A 23,047-nucleotide genomic window follows, 5' to 3' on the forward strand; every position below is an offset into this window, starting at 1 on the left:
GTGACTAGTGGGGTGCCACAGGGTTCTGTCTTGGGCCCAGTCTTGTTCAACATCTTTATCAATGACTTGGATGATGGGCTTGAGGGAATCCTGAGCAAGTTTGCAGATGACACCAAGTTGGGAGGGGTGGCTAACACCCCAGAGGACAGGATCACACTTCAGAATGACCTTAACAGATTAGACAACTGGGCCAAAGCAAACAAGATGAATTTTAACAAGGAGAAATGTAAAGTACTACACTTGGGCAAAAAAAATGAAAGGCACAAATACAGGATGGGAGACACCTGGCTTGAGAGCAGTACATGTGAAAAGGATCTAGGAGTTTTGGTTGACCACAAACTTGACATGAGTCAGCAGTGTGATGCAGCAGCTAAAAAAGCCAATGCAATTCTGGGCTGCATCAATAGGAGTATAGCATCTAGATCAAGGGAAGTAATAGTACCACTGTATTCTGCTCTGGTCAGACCTCACCTGGAGTATTGTGTCCAGTTCTGGGCACCACAGTTCAAGAAGGATACTGATAAGCTGGAACGTGTCCAGAAGAGGGCAACCAAAATGGTCAAAGGCCTGGAAACGATGCCTTATGAGGAACGGCTTAGGGAGCTGGGTATGTTTAGCCTGGAGAAGAGAAGGTTAAGGGGTGATATGATAACCATGTTCAAATATATAAAAGGATGTCATATAAAGGAGGGAGAAAGGTTGTTTTCTGCTGCTCCAGAGAAGCGGACACGGAGCAACGGATTCAAACTACAAGAAAGAAAATTCCACCTAAACATTAGGAAGAACTTCCTGACAGTAAGAGCTGTTCGGCAGTGGAATTTGCTGCCAAGGAGTGTGGTGGAGTCTCCTTCTTTGGAGGTCTTTAAGCAGAGGCTTGACAGCCATCTGTCAGGAATGCTTTGATGGTGTTTCCTGCTTGGCAGGGGGTTGGACTGGATGGCCCTTGTGGTCTCTTCCAACTCTATGATTCTATGATCTCGATACGAATCCAAGGCAGACCTTTTAACATCACAGTAATCCAGGTTTATGCACCAACTACCGGTGCTGAAGAAAGTGAAATTGACCAATTCTATGAAGACCTACAACACCTTCTAGAAATGACACCAAAGAAGGATGTTCTTCTCATTATAGGGGATTGGAATGCTAAAGTAGGGGATCAAGAGATAAAAGGAACAACTGGCAAGTTTGGCCTTGGAGTTCAAAATGAAGCAGGGCAAAGGCTAATAGAGTTCTGTCAAGAGAACAAGCTGGTCATCACAAACACTCTTTTCCAACAACACAAGAGATGAATCTACGCATGGACATCACCAGATGGGCAACATTGAAATCAGATTGATTATATTCTCTGCAGCCAAAGATGGAGAAGCTCTATACAGTCAGCAAAAACAAGAGCTGGAGCTGACTGTGACTCAGATCATCAGCTTCTTCTAGCAAAAATCCAGCTTAAACTGAAGAAAGATTGAAAAACCACTGGACCAGTAAGACACAATCTAAATCAAATCTCTTATGACTACACAGTGGAAGTGAGGAACAGGTTTAAGGATTTAGATTTGGTGGACAGAGTGCCTGAAGAACTATGGATGGAGGCTCATAACATTATACAGGAGGCAGCAACAAAAACCATCCCAATGAAAAGGAAATGCAAGAAAGCAAAGTGGCTGTCCAATGAGGCCTTACACAGGGCCGGCTCTAGGTAGACCCCCGGTGGCGCGGTGTGCCAGGGTGCCGGGCCAGGGTTCCGCTTTGCCGCGCGGAAACCATGCTGCGCCCTGTGAGGGCGGGGGCCCCGGAGCGATCTCTGCCCCTCAGCACCAGGGCGCGCGACCTGTTCGAGACTGCCCTGGCCTTACAAATAGCAGGGGCGAGAAGGCAAGCAAAATGCGATGGAGATAGTGAAAAATGCAGGAAATTAACGCAGAATTCCAAAAAATAGCAAGGAGAGACAAAAGGGCCTTCTTAAACGAGCAATGCAAAGAAATAGAGGAAAACAACAGAATGGGGGGGAAAAGAGATCTGTTCAAGAAAATTGGAGATATGAAAGGAACATTTCGTACAAAGATTACCATAATAAAGGACAACAGTAGAAAGGACCTAACAGAAGCAGAAGACATCAAGAAGAGGTGGCAATAATACACAGAGGAATTATACCAGAAATATATGGAGGTCTCGTATACCCCAGGTAGTGTGGTTGCTGACCTTGAGCCAGACATCCTGGAGAGTGAAGTCAAATGAGCCTTAGAAAACACTGCTAATAACAAGGCCAGTGGAAGTGATGATATTCCAGCTGGACTATTTAAAAGATGCTGCTGCTAAGGTGCTACACCCAATATGCCAGCAAGTTTGGAAAAGTCAGCAGTGGCCAGAGGATTGTAGAAGATCAGTCTACAGCCCAATCCCAAAGAAGGGCAGTGCCAAAGAATGCTCCAACTATCGCACAATTGCACTCATTTCACACGCTAGCAAGGTTATGCTTAAAATTCTACAAGGCAGGCTTAGGCAGTATGTAGACCAAGAACTCCCAGAAGTGCAAGCTGGATTTCAAAGGGGCGGAGGAACCAGAGACCAAATTGTAAGCATGCACTGGATTATGGAGAAAGCTAGAGAGTTCCAGAAAAACATCTACTTCTGCTTCATTGAGCATTTGAGTGTGTCGACGACAGCAAACTATGGCAAGTTCTTAAAGAAATGGGAGTGCCTGATCACCTCATCTTTCTCCTGAGAAATCTCTACAAATATCAACAACCTCAGATATGCTGATGACACAACCTTGATGGCAGAAAGTGAGGAGGAATTAAAGAACCTTTTAATGAGGGTGAAAGAGGAGAGTGCAAAATATGGTCTGAAGCTCAACATCAAAAAAACCAAGATCATGGTCACTGGTCCCGTCACCTCCTGGCAAATAGAAGGGGAAGAAATGGAGGCAGTGAGAGATTTTACTTTCTTGGGCTCCTTGATCACTGCAGATGGTGACAGCAGTCACGAAATTAAAAGACGCCTGCTTCTTGGGAGAAAAGCAATGACAAACCTAGGCAACATCTTAAAAAGCAGAGACATCACCTTGCCAACAAAGGTCTGCATAGTTAAAGCTATGGTTTTCCCAGTCGTGATGTATGGAAGTGAGAGCTGGACCATAAAGAAGGCTGATCACCAAAGAATTGATGCTTTTGAATTATGGTGCTGGAGGAGACTCTTGAGAGTCCCATGGACTACAAGAAGATCAAACCTATCCATTCTGAAGGAAATCAGCCCTGAGTGCTCACTGGAAGGACAGATCCTGAAGCTGAGGCTCCAATACTTTGGCCACCTCAGGAGAAAAGACTCCCCGGAAAAGACCCTGATGTTGGGAAAGATGGAGGGCACAAGGAGAAGGGGATGACAGTGGACAAGATGGTTGGACAGTGTTCTCGAAGCCACCAACATGAGTTTGACAAAACTGCGGGAGGCAGTGGAAGACAGGAGTGCCTGGCGTGCTCTGGTCCATGGGGTCATGAAGAGTCGGACCCGATTAAACGACTAAACAAAAACAACTGTCAAGGCTGAGCCATGGGCAGCAGTCCGTGATCAGCCAGAGGTTGGGAACCGAAAGCCAGCAGTCAGGATGGAAGAACAACTTGCAGGGCGACAGGAAGGCCCTGTTGCTCAATCACAGCTCAATGGGAACAGGAGAGCTTTCCTGTCCAGGAGGGTCCATTGGCCAGTCTGGAGGGGCAGAGCCAGTCCAGTGCCTCAGGGCACCTTCAGTGAGAAGTTGTTGTTGTTGTTGTTGTTGTTATTTATACCCCGCCCATCTGGCTGGGTTTCCCCCGCTTCCAACAAATACCAAAATATATTAAAATATCACAGATTAAAAACTTCCCTAAACAGGGCTGCCTTTTGGTGTTTTCTAAATGTCAGGTAGTTGTTTATCTCCTTGACCTCCGATGGGAGGGTGTTCCACAGGGCGGGTGCCACTACTGAGAAGTTGTTGCCTGCAGCGCACTGCTTTCCACAAAGACCAGGTGTCCCCACAGTCCCTGGCATCCCCAGTGCTGGGAGACGGAGACAGTTGAGGCCTGCCCAAAATGGGATGGATGCAGTTCCAGTGTGGGCTCATCCCTCCTGGATGCGTCCTGACATGAAGTAAGCACAATGCAACTGGCAATATGTTTGAATATGTTTGAAGAAAGCACCTTTCAGTGCTCACACAAGTGCGCTCACACGAGGTGGACAGCAGCACCAGGCTCACTGGCCGGCCTCCTCTGTCACAGCCCCATTGACCGGATCCTGCTTTGGAGTGGATGCTCTGAAGTAGGGAAGCCTGCAGTAGGCAGACTGAGGGACTCCCCCACATGGTGGAGAACCCTGACGGTGGAGGGTGCAGAATCACACAGGAAGCCTAAACGTGCACAGCAGGCTGCCTTCTGCAGAGCTTTACACACACACCATGTGGGGGGGGGTGGAGCGGGGGATGGGCTGACGGGACCAAGGCCAGCAAGTGAAGCCTCATGCTTCCTCTTGCGTGAGTGTCATCGCAGGAGCGCCTAATGCCTGAATAAGTTCCCTGTTTTGCTGTGCTTGGAGCTTTTATACTCTTGCTATTCTTAGCTATTATCAAGTATCGAGCACACAGCCAATCAGCTTTTGAGGCCCAAGAGAAACTTTGCCCCCTGCTCAACTGGTTTTTTTAAAGCCAGCGGAGAAAGGAGCCAAAGAAAAGGACCTATCAGGGACACCAGCAATGCAATGTTCAGAGGAATGAATATGTGAAATTAATTGCTCTTATCAGAGGAATTAGTTGCTTCTGATCAAACTACTATGTGCTTTTACTGCCATCTCTTTTATGAGAAGGAAGAATATAGCACCTCAAAATGACAGTGAAAGCAATGAAGCAACCATTTAAAGAATACTTTTTGCTGAATGAGCATAGTTCCTCAGAACTTTCAGTGTTTCTTCCAAGTAAGCAATTACACAGTCAAGCCTTGGTTATGTATATGGCGTTTATTGACCTGACTACGGCCTTTGGCACTGTAAATTGTAATGCCCTGTGGACTGGCCTTCTGAAAACTGGCTGCCCAGATAAATTTGTGTACATCATTCAGCTCCTCCATGATAATATGACAGCAACAATTGCAGATAACAATGGCTCTCAAAGTGAACCATTCACAGTGGGATCAGGTGTTAAATGGGGTTGTGTTATTGCCCAAACTCTTTTTTTTTCATTGCCATGATCCTACACTTTGTCGAAGGGAAACTCCCCATCAGGGTAGAAATCATGTATCAAACAGATGGAAAGCTCTTTAATCTGAGCAGGCTGAAAGCAAAGAGTAAGGTTACCATAACTTCCATCACAGAGCTTCAGTATGCTGATGACAACGTAGTGTATGCACACTCAGAGGGTGACCTCCAAATCATCCTAAATATAGTTACAGGTAGGTAGCCTGTAAAAGACTGTCTCAAGGCAATTCTTTTTTTAAAAAAAAGGTAGTATAAACACTGACAACTGGGAAACACTGGCCTGTTCTCCAATTGGAGAACAGCCTTTACCAAAGGTGTCATGGGCTTTGAAGATGCTCAAACTCAGGATGAAAGGAGAAACGTGCTAAGAGGAAGCCACGTTTGGCAAACCCTCACCATGATCAACTTCTGCCCAGAAACCTATGTCCCCACTGTGGAAGGATGTTAAAACCGTGTTCATAGAAGACAATCTTACTCAGCTACAAGTGATTGCCAAAGAAGAAGACTGTTGCAAAACTCTTGTCCAGGCAGAAGACAATGTGGCAGCGCTGCAATGCTCTCAACATGCATGCAGCTTAATGTAAACAACCAATCATAAGCAATTTTTACAATTTTTATAATACCTACCCTGGCTCAATATACAAACTTGTGGCTCACAATTAAAAGTGGTCATACCATCATAAAAGGTGATATGCAAAAGAGCAGGTGAGAGAAAATGTAAGGTCTGATCCACAAGCATAGATTTGTGAATCGCTTGATTTTGTGACTAGAACACACCCCATGGAAACCTTTGTTCATTCTCTGCAAGTTCAGACATGCCACAAACACTCAGAAACTATTTGTTAGCTTTGTGGGTTTTCTCCGAAACAGTCTTAGTAAAGCAAACTAGTGTGATATGGGACAAGGGCGGGGGGACGACAGTGTTAAAATTATGGAACCAATAGTAACAAATCAAGTCAGCTAAACTGGCCATTAAATGGCCAGGCTTATCTTGTGGGGGGAGATGTTCACATGGGCATCCTCCCCACCCTCAACAACTGGTATCATCAGCTGCAATCTTAAATTCAGGGAGTAAGCACCAATGAACAGAGCAGAAGTTACTGCCAAGTTACTGCATAGGCTTTGCATGCAAATGTCTGTATATCAAGGTCCATCAATGTTGATTGCCTAGTGAGTTTTCTGCTTGTTTTCTCCTTGCCCCGCGGAGGACATTAAGGTCCACAAATAATAACATACTGGAGATCCCGAGTCACAAGGTGGTTAGACTGGCCTTGACCAGGACCAGGGCCTTCTCAGTACTAGCCCCAACCTGATGGAACACTCCCTCTCAGGAGACTAGGGCCCAGCGGGAGTTGTCATCTTTCTGTAGGGCCTGCAAGACAGAGCTGTTCCGCTTGGCCTTTGGACTGACTCAGTCTCACCCCGGTGTTACCCTCCCCTAAGGAGGGTATCCTACAGATATTTAAATAAGGTTGCACTTGTAGATTCCTAATTTTAAAATTGAATATTAACAATTGAAATTGAATTGAATTTTAACAATTGAATTTAACAATTGAATTGAATTTTAACAATTAAGTACACATTGTATTTAATCTGCATTTTAATTGAATTGTTTCTTTTATGCTTGCCTTGAAATTCTTGTTGTTAGCCGCCCTAAGACTGGTCTTGACTGGGAAGGGCGGGGTATAAATATTATTATTATTATTATTATTATTATTATTATTATTATTATTATTGTAAAATGAATTACAAATGAATATTATTATTGTAAAATTAATTATTATTATTATTGTAAAATTAATTATTATTGAATTATGGTGCTGAAGGAAACTCTTGAGAGTCCCATTGACTGCAAGAAGATCAAACCTATCCATTCTGAAGGAAATCAGCCTTGAGTGCTCACTGGAAAGCAGATCCTGAAGCTGAGGCTCCAATACTTTGGCCACCTCATGAGAAGAGAAGACTCCCTGGAAAAGACCCTGATGTTGGGAAAGATGGAGGGCACAAGGAGAAGGGGACGACAGAGGACGAGATGGTTGGACAGTGTTCTCGAAGCTACGAACATGAGTTTGACCAAACTGCGGGAGGCAGTGGAAGACAGGAGGAGTGCCTGGCATGCTCTGGTCCAGGGGGTCACGAAGAGTCGGACACGACTAAACAACAAAAATGTGTATTTCACTATCCTATTTTATTAGGGAACTACACCAGACTAGTACTAGAGAGTAGCACTGGGAGACTTCTGTTTGAACCCCCCCCCCATGGTAGTTGATTTATGGATCCTTCAGGGATCTATTCTGTCCCCAATGCTACTTAACAGCTATATGAAGCTACTGTGCCACTATTATTTGAGAATAGTTAAACTGTTGTTTCTATTGCACTTTAATTATGTTTCTGTGTTTTAAGAACTTGGTTTTATGGAATTTTATTGTTTCCTGTTCTGATCTGTGGATGTTTGGTAGCATATAAATACGCTAAATAAACAAAATAACTTTGAAAGTAAACATTGCTAATCATTACAGATAAAATATTTAAAAGTGTATCTCAGGTGAGGCCCACAGGACTTGCAGGGATTTTCTGTAATGATTGGTGTGAATTAGCATTTGCATTATTATCTCTTAGGTGCTCTGCCAATATTGTCATATCTGTTCAGTAGTGTTGAGAGCACTCTTAACAGCTACAAAATAAAAATGCATTTTCTGTCCTAGAGTGGCACTGTGAGCTGCCAACATGCCAGTTAGCTAATGAGCACAGTGCATCTCCCAGGAAGCATTCACAAGGCAGGACCCCCGAGACTCTCCAGGCCAGGGTGCATGGCTTTCAGATGTTGGACAGAGCTCACTGGTGTTGTTGTCCCCCCCCCCTTGCTCAGGTGCATTAAACCTAAACCAATATTCTGTATCACATGACCCTGATATTTTGAGGGCAAGCATGAAAATTAGGGGTTGATCCAATCTCCAAATCAGTTAGCAATGGGCAATGTTGCAGTAGCTAGCTTTTGAGTTACAAAAAGATTTCATCAGACAAAACAGCAAAGAAACAAGCAAATCTAATAAAAACATTCTCCCCCCTGTCCCCCCCATTAGGGAAATCTATCCTTAGCCTCATTCACATAATTGTGTATATACTTGGAAAAAGCACCTACCTTAATGATGAGGAAAAGCTGAAGGTCTTCTTTCTGAAAGTTGTTGTTTTCTTCTGAATTATTATTGCTTGGCAATCTGATGGTATTTTGAGCATTTCTGTCCGTGCTCTGGATCTTCTTTAGAATGTGATCAGTTGAAGCCGCTTTATTTGCAGAGGGGCTCCCTTTGTCACTTGGTGTTGGGCTAACATCCTCCTGATGTTGCTGACCTTCCAGAGCAAAAATCTCTCTCTGAAAAGAATTTCGCTCTTCTTTCCCATTGTAGCTATAATGAGATGACAGAGAATCCACATAGCTATCTTCCAGGTTCTCTCCACTTCTCATATCCATGCAGTCTACCACAGCCTTAAAAGAAAGGCCTGCTAGGTCTTCACTGATTTGATCATAAACTTGTTCCCCTTCCTCTGAATTTGGAATTCCACAGAGCCTAGCATTCTCTATATTTCCCACATTTTCCATGCTGGGCAGTTAGTTAAATCAGCTGCTTTGGTGATCTCTGAGACTTGGAACTAACTTGGCAACCTGACAGATAAACAGTGAGAGTAAGCAATGTTTGTGGTATACTTTCTGAATGCATTGTTACACTGACAGATTTCCAGCAATCATTTACAGACAGCTTTAAATCAACACTCTCCTGAATTGCTCCCCTTTAACCCTTGCACTGTTCAAAGTACCTACACACGCTTTTCAAAATAATTTAATGTTCTATTTTTACACCAGGGTTTTTGTAAAAGTGGGAGGACTCATAATAAAATGTAATTATTTTCACCTGGCTTTGTTGGGATTGATCTCTTATCTATCAAAACACACACACACTTTTACCATTTGCAGACTGAAAGCAACAGCAGCAAATGTTCTCTTGTCATCTCTTGTAGGGTCCCAGTATCACGCCAGTCTCAGCTAATAAATAATAATAATAATAATAATAATAATTATACCCAGCCACTCTGGGCAGCTTCCAGTACATATAACAACATAATAAAACATCAAACATTAAAAACTACCCACTAGGGCTGCCTTCAGATGTCTTCTAAAAGTTCCATAGTTCTTTATCTCCTTGACATCTGATGGGAGGGCATTCCACAAGTGTGCAAGAAAAAATGCATTAACTGAATTCATAAGACAAACACCAGGACTCTTACAAACATTCCTAAACAATTGGGATTGGGGTACATTCATATGATAGGGGTGGGGGAAAATGGAATCACAATTGAGATGTTCTGATAACACACAGCTTTCTCTGTAACACCTGAGTCGGGAGAGACTGCGGCTTTTTGCTTGCCTCGATAGTGGTGGACTCGGTGATGGTGAATAAGCTAAACCTGAATCTTGAAAAGACAGAGCCTTGGTGGGTTACAACTCCCTTTTCCAAGATCTTGGGACTGTTCTCTGTGATACTGCACTCCTCCTTGCAGACTGTGGGTAGAGTTTGAGAAAACTATGCTGGTGAAGCCAGGTGGAAACCACAGCTGAGTGCCTTTCGCCAGCTTTAGCTGGCTCCCCATATGGCTGTCCCTGAACAGGCAGTGTCTGGCTACTATTAGTGATTTAATGGCTGAATCAGCACAATTCCCTCTACAAGGCTGCCTTAAGGTCTGGCTCAGAAGCTGCAGTTGGTGTAGAACACTTTTGGGGACATCTTACAAACAATGCAGGTGTTGAAAGCTCTGAACTGACTGCCAGCTGACTTCAGTAGCACTACTGAAGCACATTTATAGTTCACATTTTGACATAAAAAGCTCTAGGCAGCTCAGGACTGATACCTGAAAGATAGCCTGCTTCCTCATGCACCTGCCAGGACTTTGAGGTCATCAGGGAACGATGCCTGTCTCACGTTGCCACAGTTCTCTGAAATACAGTATGTGGCAACTCATAAGAGGGCACCTCCAACTCTTGAATGTTCTCCCTTCTCGGATATGAGCAGTACCAACACTATTTACATTAAATACTGTTTTGTTTTATTAGTGATGTTCCTCACTCTGGTACAGTGTGAATAACAATGAAGAGCAAGTTATATATTGTAAGGGGGGATTATAGAGAACCCTCCCTCTCATCAGGAGCAGTCCGTCGCCAAGCAGTCATGAAAGCGCGGGGTCTGAAGGGGCTAGTCAGGAGACGGAGAAGGAGTGCCAGGTCTCTGGCAGCATGGGAGAGCCCCTGCTCCACAGGCGGGGAGAGAGAGAGGCGGGAAGGGTGGACAGGGAGAAAGCAGATCGTAGACCCTTCCCCCCGGCACTGGAATTAAGGAGGAGGAGAAAGGGGAGGAGATTCACTGTCCCGAGGCTTTTATGTTGGTCAAAGTCACGAAAAGGGGCAGTGCCGGATTCTGAAACGGAATGAGAAGACATGAAACTGACAGCTCACTACACTGTAAATAACGTGCACCAATAAAGACTTTTGAAAGACAAGTATGTGGAAGGTCGTTACTCAGGAGTAGTATTAACAACCTTGACATATATAATTTAAATAAATACAATGCACCAGCCCACGCCAAATGACAAACCCTGTTCAATAAGTTGCAGTCTGCTCTATTCCTCCACTGCAAAATATATTTTGAAACTATTCCCTTCCCTACTTGCTCACAAAAAGCTTCCTTTGAGAAGATTCTGTTATTTTAGTTTTGTCCTAGCGGAGGAATTCCAGTATGCAAAGGATGTGAGAATGTGTGTAGATGTACATGATGTACATGACATCCTAGCTGGATTAGTTGCTTATATATATATAGAGAGAGAGAGTATCAGCAAGATGGGTAATTTGTCAATATTCAAACTATCAATCATCTCGACTGGCAGTAATCTTTGAGAATTCCTGGAGAACAGGCGAAGTCCCAGCAGACTGGAGGAGGGCAAATGTTGTCCCTATTTTCAAAAGGGGGGAAAGAGAGGACCCAAACAATTACCGCCCAGTCAGCCTGACATCAATACCAGGAAAGATTCTAGAGCAGATTATTAAGCAAACGGTCTGTGAGCACCTAGAAAGGAACACTGTGATCACTAAAAGTCAGCATGGGTTTCTGTAAAATGGGTCATGTCAGACTAATCTGATCTCATTTTTTGACAGAATTACAAGCCTGGTAGATGAAGGGAATGCTGTGGATGTAGCCTATCTTGACAACTAGGCCAAAGCAAACAAGATGATGTACAAAGCAATGTAAAGCACTACACTTGCGCAAAAAAAAAATGAAAGGCACAAATACAGGATGGGTGACCCCTGGCTTGAGAGCAGTACATGTGAAAAGGATCTAGGAGTCTTGGTAAACCACAAACTTGACATGAGTCAACAGTGTGATATAGCAGCTAAAAAAGCCAATGCAATTCTGGGCTGCATCAATAGGAGTATAGCAGCCATCCCAAACTGCGGCCCTCCAGATGTTTTGGCCTACAACTCCCATGATCCCTAGCTAACAGGACCAGTGGTCGGGGAAGATGGGAGTTGTAGTCCAAAACATCTGGAGGGTCGAAGTTTGGGGGTGCCTGGAGTATAGCATCTAGATCAAGGGAAGTGATAGTACCACAGTATTCTGCTCTGGTCAGACCTCACCTGGAGTGCTGTGTCCAGTTCTGGGCACCACAGTTCAAGAAGGATACTGACAAGCTGGAACGTGTCCAGAGGAGGGCAACCAAAATGGTCAAAGGCCTGGAAACAATGCCTTATGAGGAACGGCTTAGGGAGCTGGGCATGTTTAGCCTGGAGAAGAGAAGGTTAAGGGGTGATATGATAGCCATGTTCAAATATATTAAATAATGTCATATAGAGGAGGGAGAAAGGTTGTTTTCTGCTGCTCCAGAGAAGCAGACATGGAGCAATGGATTCAAGCTACAAGAAAGAAGATTCCACCTAAACATTAGGAAGAACTTCCTGACAGTAAGAGCTGTTCGACAGTGGAATTTGCTGACAAGGAGTGTGGTGGAGTCTCCTTCTTTGGAGGTCTTTAAGCAGAGGCTTGACAGGCATATGCCAATAATGCTTTGATGGTGTTTCCTGCTCGGCAGGGGGTTGGACTGGATGGCCCTTGTGGTCTCTTCCAACTCTGTGATTCTATGATTCTATTCTAAGAGGAAACTATCAGAAGACGCTTTCTTGGAAATAAGTTTCAGAATGTGATCATTCAAGCTTCACAGGAAGGAAATTACGGTATTTAATAACATTTAAAAGATCAATATAGATCCAGCCCAACTCTCTCTCCTGCTTTCCTTTTTCCCTTCCAAAGTGCTGACTCCGCCCCCCTCTGGCGAGCTGCACTGGCAGCCAGTCAGAGGGAGGCTACAGCTCGGCCCTCTGGTGGAATTCCTCAGCACTGCACCACCAAAGGGGTCGAGCTGAGCTTTTCCATCACAGAGGTTGATCATTTATTTTGATATCCGGTATATTGATCTTGTCCAAAACCCTTTCATGCTAAAGAGGACTAGAAGCTGGAGGTTAACTCTCCTCATTTTTATATTGTATGTTTTGTCAAAAGAATTGAGAGGCATGGTGGAAATGCATAATACTTCTGTTGAACCACAATTGCAGAATGCACTGCCTAGGGAGGCACACTTGGCCACATGTCTAATGAGTTTTAGGACGCTATTAAAGACCTTCTCATTCAACCAATTTCTTTCTGTTCCACCACACCTTTCAGAAAATTATTGGTGAAGCTGTTCAAACTGCTATTTTCTAGCCTGCATCACGTTAAACCATAGTTAAACTAAGGCAAACTCTTCCCCTGTTACGCTGCTTTGAACTAAACCATGGGCTTAATGTTATGTCCAAACATTGACTTGAGGTTTGTTTCTCTCCAAACACTGAGCTTACAACCAAGGTTTGCTCTTGGCTTATCATTTGCGGTTTGTTTGGTGGAAACAAACCACAAGCTTGGTTTCAGGCATAACATTAACCATGGCTCAGCTCCACACAGCCCTGGAGGAGCAGAGTGCTTACAGCAGTGTGAACCAGCACACTGCACATGCGCCTGTATATCAGTAAAAAACTACAGTTTAAGGTAACAAGCAAATAAGGCTCCTGTAATCAGCTCCTTAACATTTTGCTGGTCCATTTCAATTGGCTGCTAAATGGTTTTATGTATCTTTCATGTGCCGCAAATCAGTTTTAAGGAACATATGAGAGTGCTCTGTAAATGATAGCTAAAGCCTTTATATATCAACCTTTTGTGCTCTTCCACACCTGCCCAATGTTCCTGACCCTTCTTTTGGATTCTTTTAGCTTCTTTTAAATTCTTATAGACTTTTATATTCACCTTTAAGCTTTCTAAAGCACTTTTTAGATTTTAAATGCTGGTCTATGACCGTAATAAAGATTTGGATTGGACTGTATGTATCATTTTAATATATGGCATTTTAATTATACAATTCAAAAAAATTAAAAAGATGTTGTATACTCATTTTATAAAAAATAAAATCTGATGGGCTAGGTGCATTTAGCCCTATTTTTGTTTCTGAAAACTGAAGATACTGCCTACACATTTTCATATAGCAACGTATCCTGAAGATCAGTGTCACTACCCAAATGCAACTGATTATTTCCTACAGTTTCTCAATCATGGAAAGAAGCAGAGTCCACAAGGTCTCTATTATTTCTTGTCCATTTCAACAAAAAAAGCTGGCGTAATGAATCAAAACATGGCTAGGACATTAATTCAAGTAGCAACCAGCATTTTCTCTGTATAATAATGGCACCAATCCAAGTGATACCTTTAGAAGACAATTAAGAGAGGCCCAAATATTGGCTCATTATAGGATGACCAGAATTCCAGAAAATCATTTTTATTTCATCCATGAGAACAGCTATTTCCCCCTCCTTCAACACAGGGCCAGATTTTGGGGGGGGGGGGCTTACTGTGATTTCACCATGAAGGAAATATCTCAGTTAAGCATTATTACGCACTTCACTGGACTATTGTTCCACCTAGCCAATCACAGCACCCGGAGCCGGTTCCCTCATTTGAATGCCTCCCACTATATAAGAGCCCAGCTGGAGTGAGGTAACTGTCACTTGCAGTAGGGCAGGAAGGCAGAGAAACAGCAAAGTCATGTCTGCTGTCCAAAGCCGTAGGAAGGCTTACTACCAGAGAAGGAGCCAGAATAGATCCCGGAAGATCCTGAGCAGACGAAGAAGGCTACATTCCAGGCGAAAGAAGAAAGCAAGGACAAGACGCATAGGGAAGTATGCAAGGAGTCACTATCAAAAGAGGCGCCAGCCCACGTCCCGGTATTTTGACAGGCGGATGAGGGCCAACGTCCTTTCAGCCCACAAGGCCAAGGCCAAGCATTCCATGTGCTCCCAGAGGAGTAAAACCTACAGCAGGAAACCCTCACAGGCGGGCAGGCTAAGGAAGAAGAAGCATCACACTCGGACTCGCTCAGGCCTTCTGCACGCCAAACTAAAGAAGAGGGCTGCTATCAAGGCTAAACTGAAGAAGGCTCTCAAGGTACATGCTAGGCGTGCAGGTACTTCTGCTCTGAAGAAAGCCCAAAGAAAGCCACGTCGAACTGAGAATGATATTTTCTACAGTTTGGCCAACCCTTCCATGCCAAAATCAGCATCGCCATCAGAGGACAGGCAGACAAAGAAGCAGTCTGTCCGCTTCACCACCCCTGGCAACAAGGAGATGGAGATGGAGCAACAGGAAGATCTCTCCAATAACCAATCAAGCCAGCAAACAGTGACACCCAAGAAACGTGGCCGGCATGCAGGCGCTTCTGTTTGCAAAAGCCGCTAAGCTAGAGGAACACCCACCACTCTTCTCTGAACAACAACTTGCAGGCCTCGGGGGGAATGGGAGAAGGGAAAGGGAAATAACCCCCCAGCCTGCTTTGAAGATCCCAGTATAAAGATCCTTTATCCTTTATCCTTGAGGAGACCATCTGCACCCACAGCAATTGGGCGAGAGACTGATACCGACCTCCAAAGTTAGCAGTGAGGAGAACTGAAAAAAGATATTTGATCTTTTGCATGTTTTATGGGCAAGACAACCAACCAGAAGAAGCAATCCCGTGAGAGAACATTTCTTTCTTTATCAACAAGAGATGAACAATCACTTTAACCGAAAACTAGAGGAAAAAATTGTCATCATTTGGTAAAGAAAGGATTGTTGTATCCAAGGTGTGCTTTCCCCCAAGGAACATCTTAAAATACTAATAAAGCTGGATCTTTTGAAAAATGTGTTGTGGGATTCTCTCGGCTACTTAGGGACAGTTTAAGCAGGGAGTGTTACATATGAGAAGTCATAACAAATGAAGTTTCCTTGCATGTGGCAGATAAGTTATTTAGAAAATATTTATTTTCCTCCTTAAGCTAAAGCAATTTAAAAATCATTATCATCAGCTATTTCCTTTCTGGTAAGCCAATGATTCATAAGCACTGTGCTAATAAGGGTGACTTGTCTTCTGAAGTGACAGTCTTACATCCAGTGTAGTAAGTTAAAGCATGTAAATTTAAGCCCGTCTTAAATTTCACCTAGGCCAGGAATTAACTAGATAAAATTAGGCAAGCTCCTCTTATTTCAGAGTCCAGCCCCAGCTCCCTGCTACAAGGGTAGAATCATAGAATTTATAAAGTTGGAAGGGACCACGAGGGTCCAACCCACTGAAATGCAGAAATATTTTGCCCAACATGGGGCTCAAATCCATGGCCCTGAGATTGAGTCTCATGTGCTGAGCTACCCCAGCTGTCTACTAATGTATGGGAAACACTTTGAATACTCAAAAAGGACTATATAAATGTCAAGAATCTAACATTCTACGCAATTTAGATTTAACGGGGAAACCTCAAGATGATGACAAACTTGTCCATGAATTCATCCCATATGCCACAAATTTACCACCAGCCACCATGGGATAAATTCATTTTCTCAAAGGAAATAGGATTAAAACACTTGCTAAGGAGTAAGTCCCACCAAGTGGAACTTCTTACTAATATACATTTGTTGTTGTTTAGTCGTTTAGTCGTGTCCGACTCTTCGTGACCCCATGGACCAGAGCACACCAGGCACTCCTGTCTTGCACTGCCTCCCGCAGTTTGGTCAAACTCATGTTCGTAGCTTTGAGAACACTGTCCAACCATCTCGTCCTCTGTCATCCCCTTCTCCTTGTGCCCTCCATCTTTCCCAACATCAGGGTCTTTTCCAGGGAGTCTTCTCTTCTCACCAATATACATGGGACCACACCAAACAAACTCCAAAAAGTTGATGAAAACCAATTATGAGCATTTGAAGAAAAAAAATCAACACAGATCCTGCTCTGGAAGTCTAAACAAAGGGCGAGAATGTTAACTTTTACTTGTAGTAATTTATGGTATTGGTACCTTGCTTTGGGAGTCTTCGGACAGGCTTAAATACAAAGAAGCCTTGTCATCTGCCTGGATCCAGAATGTGTAATTATTTGTCTGTGGTGCCACAAAAAAACCACATAGTCGTGCCCGGGGTAACAAAACAAAAACATTAACGAAGCAAACTTTCAGACAAATAACAGGCTTCCACTGCTGAGGGAAAGATGAGTTACATGAATGGCTTTAGTTCTTACACAATCCAACCATACTTGACTTTTAAAAAGACTTATCTTTATAGAACACCACTGAGATGTATATGTTATCTCATCCCAGAATAAAATGTTAGCTTACTAAAGAATCTCCAAGAAATTACCTATAAAAATGATCCTTTTTTGCATAACTAGTCTTATGAAAATTAGTAAACTCATTAGTAGTTCATTCCAAAAAATAAAATAAAAAGTAGGAAAAGTAGTTCCCTGTTGGTTGCCTTGCCTTGCCTCCCCACCCCACCCCACCCCCCCGGCAAATTTATTTACACATATGAAACTGACCAGGGAAGCTTGTGGCTCCTGCCAGTCTCACCTTTAGGTTCAGAAACAGCAAGTGTAAAAACTGAGAGGGAATGTCGTCTTCAGATAGATTTCATGAAAGTCAATCTGTTAAAGTTATTAAATTTTCATATAATGAGATTGTTTCAGGTGCTCATTAAATCAGCACCAGAGAGCTACACCACAATTTCCAGAACCAAGGCTCCTTTCTATGGGTGAATGTTTGGATAGGATATTAAAGACCTTTGGGGAGATTTTGCCATTTCTTCCATAAAGTGCATTTCTCTCCTTCCACAACATTTGTCAGCTATATTTTTCTCTGTTCTAAATATGCAAATACAATGAACATCTATGGAATCACATATTCCGGGCAAATGGTCTGTGAGCTCCGGAAGATTGTGCAGCTGAGCCTATTCTGTCTGGGTCATGTGCTATGTGAATATATGCTAAGGAAAGATGCTCACATTTTATGGTTTTATATCTTGATTTTATTCTATGAACCGCCCTGAGACCCCTAGGTATAGGGTGATATAATAGTAATAATAATAATTGCCATTGTGATTCCCTACCTCTCGAGTACTGTAGGAATGAAACCACCTGGGAGGGAGAAGAATTACACCAATACCATATAATTGGGATACTTTGTTGCATGTATTTCCCCCAGTCAATAAAGACAGACACCGGGTTCTCTGAGGAAGATCAGATTTATTTACCTGCTCAGGGGCTATAGCAGGATCTCTCCCAAAGGCTGAGCCCCTCCTCGTTCTCTGAGGTTGCCTTTTATAGTATGCAACAACAACTTCTTGCAGGCTTACTCAAGGCAAAAAAGCGGAACTTTACTCATGCAGAGAGGAGAAACAGAACTTTTTTTAGCTCCCCCCCCCCACTCCAGTCCTGTCTGCCCCAAACTGCGAGCATGTGCAGATTTCTTCCCCGAACTGCAAACGTGCAAGTTTAAAAACAGACACCAGTTAGCTCATCCCTTGTGACTGACTTTCTGACCTTCTAGCATAGACAGCTTACTCAGCACTCCTGCTCATTCTGGATTTGGGCCTTCTATCAACTTCTCCCCCCCTCCCCCCAGTATTCAGTACCTCCTACATAGTTTCAGTATTCAAATGTTACCAGAGTGTACTGGGTCCATGGGGAAGTAGCAATGTCCCACTTGAGTAAGAATAGGCTTTAAGCTTTCATTCAGCCAGCCGGTATGAGGTGCTTCAATCCAGACTCACTTGAAATTTGCATGATAAATATGTTTGCCTCAGACTTAGGCTGTGCACACACTCCTTCCCTCTATGTATCCAGCGCACTCCCACCTCTGGTTTGGGAACCGGTGTACATGCAGCATTAGCCACAAACCCATACCTATCCAGGGGCTATCATGGAGGGAGGGGGGAATTATCAAGGAACAATTACTGCCCTACTAGGGCAGTTAATAAAAAACCTTATTTTGAAAATGCCTGCTCCAATGGTCTTACCTTACAGGCCCATCTTAACCACATCGAGCGCCGTGGTGCAAAGGTCCTGCGCGGAGGCCTCTTGTCCTCCTCATGCCCCCGACCCGCCAGGTTGTGACCGGGACTCGAACCTGCAGCGGGCGGGAGGGCAGCCGGGCTGTCTGGCGGGTGCAGCGCGGCTGTCTGGCGAGTGCGGCAGTGCGGCGCCCCCTGGCGGCCCTGTGCCCTGGCGCATTGCGCCACCCAGCCTTGCCTTAGGGCCGGCCCTGTTACCTTACTACACTAGGGATTATATAGCTATATATGAAATTTTTTTCCCCTCCCAGAAAATACTCTTCATTTGAGAAATAATAATTTTGCAAAAAATTAAATGCCGATTCAGATAAATACAAATCCGTTATATACATGTAAGAAAAAAATAAAAAATGATAATAACAACATAAACATAGAAGAAGAAGAAGAAGAAGAAGAAGAAGAAGAAGAAGAAGAAGAAACCCTGCACCCCTTTCCCCCCTCCACCCTGTGATGACTTCCAGCCTTTTCTCTATTTCTGTTTTTGAATCAAAGTTCATCTGTATACCTTTTTTTACATGTTTTCTTCCATTTTTGTTTTGGGTTACTTAGGCCCTTCACCTGTCTGCAAAGAGGTTAGCATTTCCCACAAATTCTACCATGTTATCATTGAATTTTCTCCAATCTTTGTCTATTTTCTGTTCTGATATTCCCTTACTTTCTCCTATTTTCCTCGCCACATTTTGATACCTTATCAATTAATTTGCCAATCCTCTATTTTTGGAATTAAATCACTTTTCCCATTTTTAGCGATAAGGAGTCTGGCGGATGTGGTTGCATACATTACTAGACATCTGCCTTTTTCCTTGATATCTTCAGTTAACATTCCCAATAAGAAAATTTCAGGGTTTTTCTTAAAAGAGTATTACAATATTTTCTTCATTTCTACATAAATCTTTGCCCAAAATTTCTTGATTTTTTTGCAATGCCACCAAGTATGTATTTACGAGCCCACCTCCTCGTGGCACCTCCAACGAGGCCACGGCCATAGAAAATCTCGTCGTCTTGCAAGGCAACCTCTGATCGCAAAATCCATTCGTCTAGCAAAAAATTCATCTTACAAGGCATTCGTTAAGAGAGGCACCACTGTAGTTGCGTTTGATGTATGTACAGTTGATCATTTTGTGGATAAAGGCTTTTAAGAATAAAAGCAGAAAATACTCTGCAAGGACACTCTTTTCGTGGAGTCTTTTATGCCGACAAGCGTATGAGGACCAGGCTGAGGAGACAGAGGAAGTCAGGACCTTTGCTTTAAAAAAAAAAAAAAACAGACAAAATCTGTGTCTGATCCATCCCAAACCTCAAAAAGAAGCCCTCTATTTCCTGAGAAATTGGGGAACAAGAACTTTATCATCTGCAGTGAATGAGTTAATGCATCACAACACAAATGGAGAAATGGCAGATGCTGGCTAAGTAGGAAGACTGTTTATTTTGCATGCAAACAAATGATCTAGAATCCTACAAATCTATGGCTTTGATAATTTGATTGTGTTAATAGAATTAATATGAAGCTAATGCTGAAATATCAAGCCAGTTGTGAGGGAAGCTACCATAAAAGTGCACCTGGTTTAGGGCCATTGAGTCTTCTGTGCACACCAATGACTCTAGCTGTACAGATGATCTTTCGTGGAATAACATGCATAATTTTGCAGGGACTGCCTGATGAGTGGGAAGAGAAGCATGAATGAGAAGGATATCGCTTAAGAGCAAAATTCCAGTCCAAACTACTTAAAGGATCTGTCACGGTGGCCGGAGAAGGCTACTTCAGAGTAACGACTCTACACAGCTCTGCATTTTGTCTTTTATTGGTGCTGAGTATTTACAGTGCTAATGGCAGTGCTATTTACAAAGACATATCTGTTCAGCTTGAATCAGAACCTCCAAGTGGCTTTTGGCACGTCTTGCGCCAACATAACAACTTGGGGAGACCCATCCTCTTCCCCCCGACGCTTTCTGCGAAGTTCCGGAGTTGGGGGGACTGGCCTGCCCCCCTTCCTTCCCCCTTCCTGTCCCACCTGGGACGATGGCTCTTCTACCCTGCCAGAGCCTTGGACACCACTTCCTGTTTCCCCACTTGAGCTGGAGCTTTCCCTCTTTTCAGCCTCGCTCGGGGCTGGGCTGGAACTCAGGAGGGGAGGGGCTTTGCGATATCCCTTGCCCCTCACATCCACCCCCCTCCCAGGCCCCCCTTCTCCCCTCCCTAGAGGCTGCACGGGTGTCGGTGGTGACTGAAAGCCTAAAAACTCCGTGCTGTCCGAGCCGGTTGGTGTGAACACCTCCCCCCAGTCCCGTTGGCCCCCTCCTTCCTCCTGGGAAGAGGGAAAGCCCAAAAAGTCTGTGGCCTCAGAGCTGGTGGGGGTGAAAATCTGCTGCCAGTCCACCTCTTCTCCTGACTGAATGGACCTCGGAGATGCCCATATCTCCTCCTCCGTGTCCTCAAACTCTGCTTCCCATCTCCATGGTGAACTGCTTTCCCCCTCCTGTGCTTCCTCCTCCTCCCACTCCCGTTCCATGTGCCAGGGCTTGGGCCTGTGTGGGAAGAGGGCGTGGAATTCTTCCACTAAGAATTCCTCTTGTATCTGGGTGGCTGGGACCCATTCATTTTGGGATGGCGGGGCGTCCTCCCATGCCATGAGGTACTCCAGGCCCCCCACCCCCCTTCGTGAATCAAGGATGGCCGTTGCTTCATTGAGTGGCTCCCTGCCTCCACTCCCCCCCCTCCCTCGGGGGTCTGTGCGCTGCCTCGGAACCTGCTACTTTCCCTGTACGGAGACAGCAGCGATCTATGAAACACTGGGTGCACCCTCATGTCCTCTGGCAGTGCCAGCCTGTATGCCACCGGGTTTACCTGCTGCATGACCGTGAAGGGGCCCAACCTTCTGGGTGCCAGCTTCTTGCACCTCCCTCTGGTGGGAAGGCCCTCCGAGGACAACCAAACCTTGTCCCCCACCCTGATGGCCTCCCCCGGTCGCCTGTGGCGATCTGCCCCCTTCTTGTACGCTTCTTTGGCCCTCTCCAAGTGTTCTCTGAGCTGCTGGTGCACCGTCTCCAGTTCCTCTGCCCAATCCTCTGCCTGTGGGCCCTCCTCCTCCTCCTCCCTCTCCGGGAAGGATCTGAGGTCGCGCCCGTAGTTGGCCTTAAAGGGCGACACCCCTGTGGAGACGTGCACCGCATTGTTGTAGGCAAATTCTGCCAGTGGCAGGCGATCCACCCAGTCCGTTTGCCGCTGGCTGACGTAGCATCTCAGGTACTGCTGCAGAATTGCGTTGACCCTCTCCGCCTGTCCATTGGTCTGCGGGTGCCGAGCCGTCGACAAGCTGACCTCCACCTGCAGGAGGTTCATGAGCCGCCTCCAGAACCTGGAAACAAATTGGCGGCCTCGATCCGAGATAACTCTTAAAGGTAATCCATGCAGTCTGAATACGTGGTCAACAAACAGTTTGGCTGTCTCTTCTGCAGAGACCGCCCTGGCACACGGTATAAAATGGCACATTTTGGACATGAGGTCCACCACCACCAACACTGCGGTCTTGCCCCTGGACGACGGCAGGTCTGTGATGAAGTCCATGGACACTACTTCCCACGGCCTGTGCGGTGTGGCTAATGGCTCCAGCAACCCTGCTGGTGGTGCTCTGACCACCTTTGCTCGCTGGCATATGTCACAGCCCCTTACATAGTCCCGAACATCTTCCCGCACCCCTGGCCACCAGAAGTGTCTCATGACTAGGTGAGTGGTTTTGTCCCTTCCAAAATGACCCGCCGTCGGGTTGTCGTGCATCTGCTTGAGGACCTTACCTCTGAGCTGTTTGGTGGGCAGGTACAGGGCTCCTCTGTAAAAAAAGCAACCCCCTCCTTTCCTCAAAGTCTTTTGCCTGCTCCCTCCCCCCTCGCAGCTCTCTGAAGATGCGGGTGGCAAACTCATCTGCTGCCGTCAGTGCTGTGAGTTCTGCCTCGCTCACCACTGCTGCTCCGCAGGACCATGCGGGCGGGGGGAAAATGTGCCTGGGTGCTGGGGGCAACTCCTCCTCCATGTACTCTGGCTTGCGGGATAGGGCATCCGCCCTGACATTCTGCTCCCCCGGTATGTAGTGGATGGAGAAGTTGAAGTGCGAGAAGAACTCTGCCCACCGTATCTGCCGCTGGTTGAGCACCCTGGCCGTTCTCCAGAACTCCAGGTTCTTGTGGTCCGTGCACACCTGAATGGGGTGCTTGGCGCCCACCAGGAAGTGTCTCCAGTGCTGAAACGCAGAGTGGATCACGAGAAGCTCCTTATCAAATACCGTGTAGTTGCGCTCCGGCTGGGTCAGCTTTCTGGAGAAGAAGGACAGGGTCTCCACTCTCTGTTGGCG

At 45.0% G+C, this 23,047-nt stretch overlaps 1 protein-coding gene across 6 annotated transcripts in view; it reads right to left on the reverse strand.

Annotated features, from left to right (window-relative positions):
- CLIC5 (chloride intracellular channel 5) overlaps nt 1-9,033 on the reverse strand; it is a 68,281-nt gene extending 59,248 nt beyond the window's left edge. For 2 of the 6 annotated variants that reach the window (XR_009557276.1, XM_060272342.1), the window contains exon 1: nt 8,357-9,032. Coding sequence is in view for 4 of the 6 variants with exons in the window: in XM_060272342.1 (XP_060128325.1) it covers nt 8,357-8,815 (459 nt within the window). In the remaining 2 variants the exon portion in view is untranslated. Of the gene's footprint in view, nt 1-8,356 lie in introns of all 6 variants that reach the window. The other 4 variants (XR_004692282.2, XM_035110305.2, XM_060272343.1 and 1 more) reach the window with 4 other exon arrangements.
- Between the last annotated feature and the right edge of the window lie 14,014 nt (nt 9,034-23,047).

The sequence above is a fragment of the Zootoca vivipara genome, chromosome 3 (genome assembly GCF_963506605.1).
Source record: "Zootoca vivipara chromosome 3, rZooViv1.1, whole genome shotgun sequence".
Classification (NCBI taxonomy): domain Eukaryota; kingdom Metazoa; phylum Chordata; class Lepidosauria; order Squamata; family Lacertidae; genus Zootoca; species Zootoca vivipara.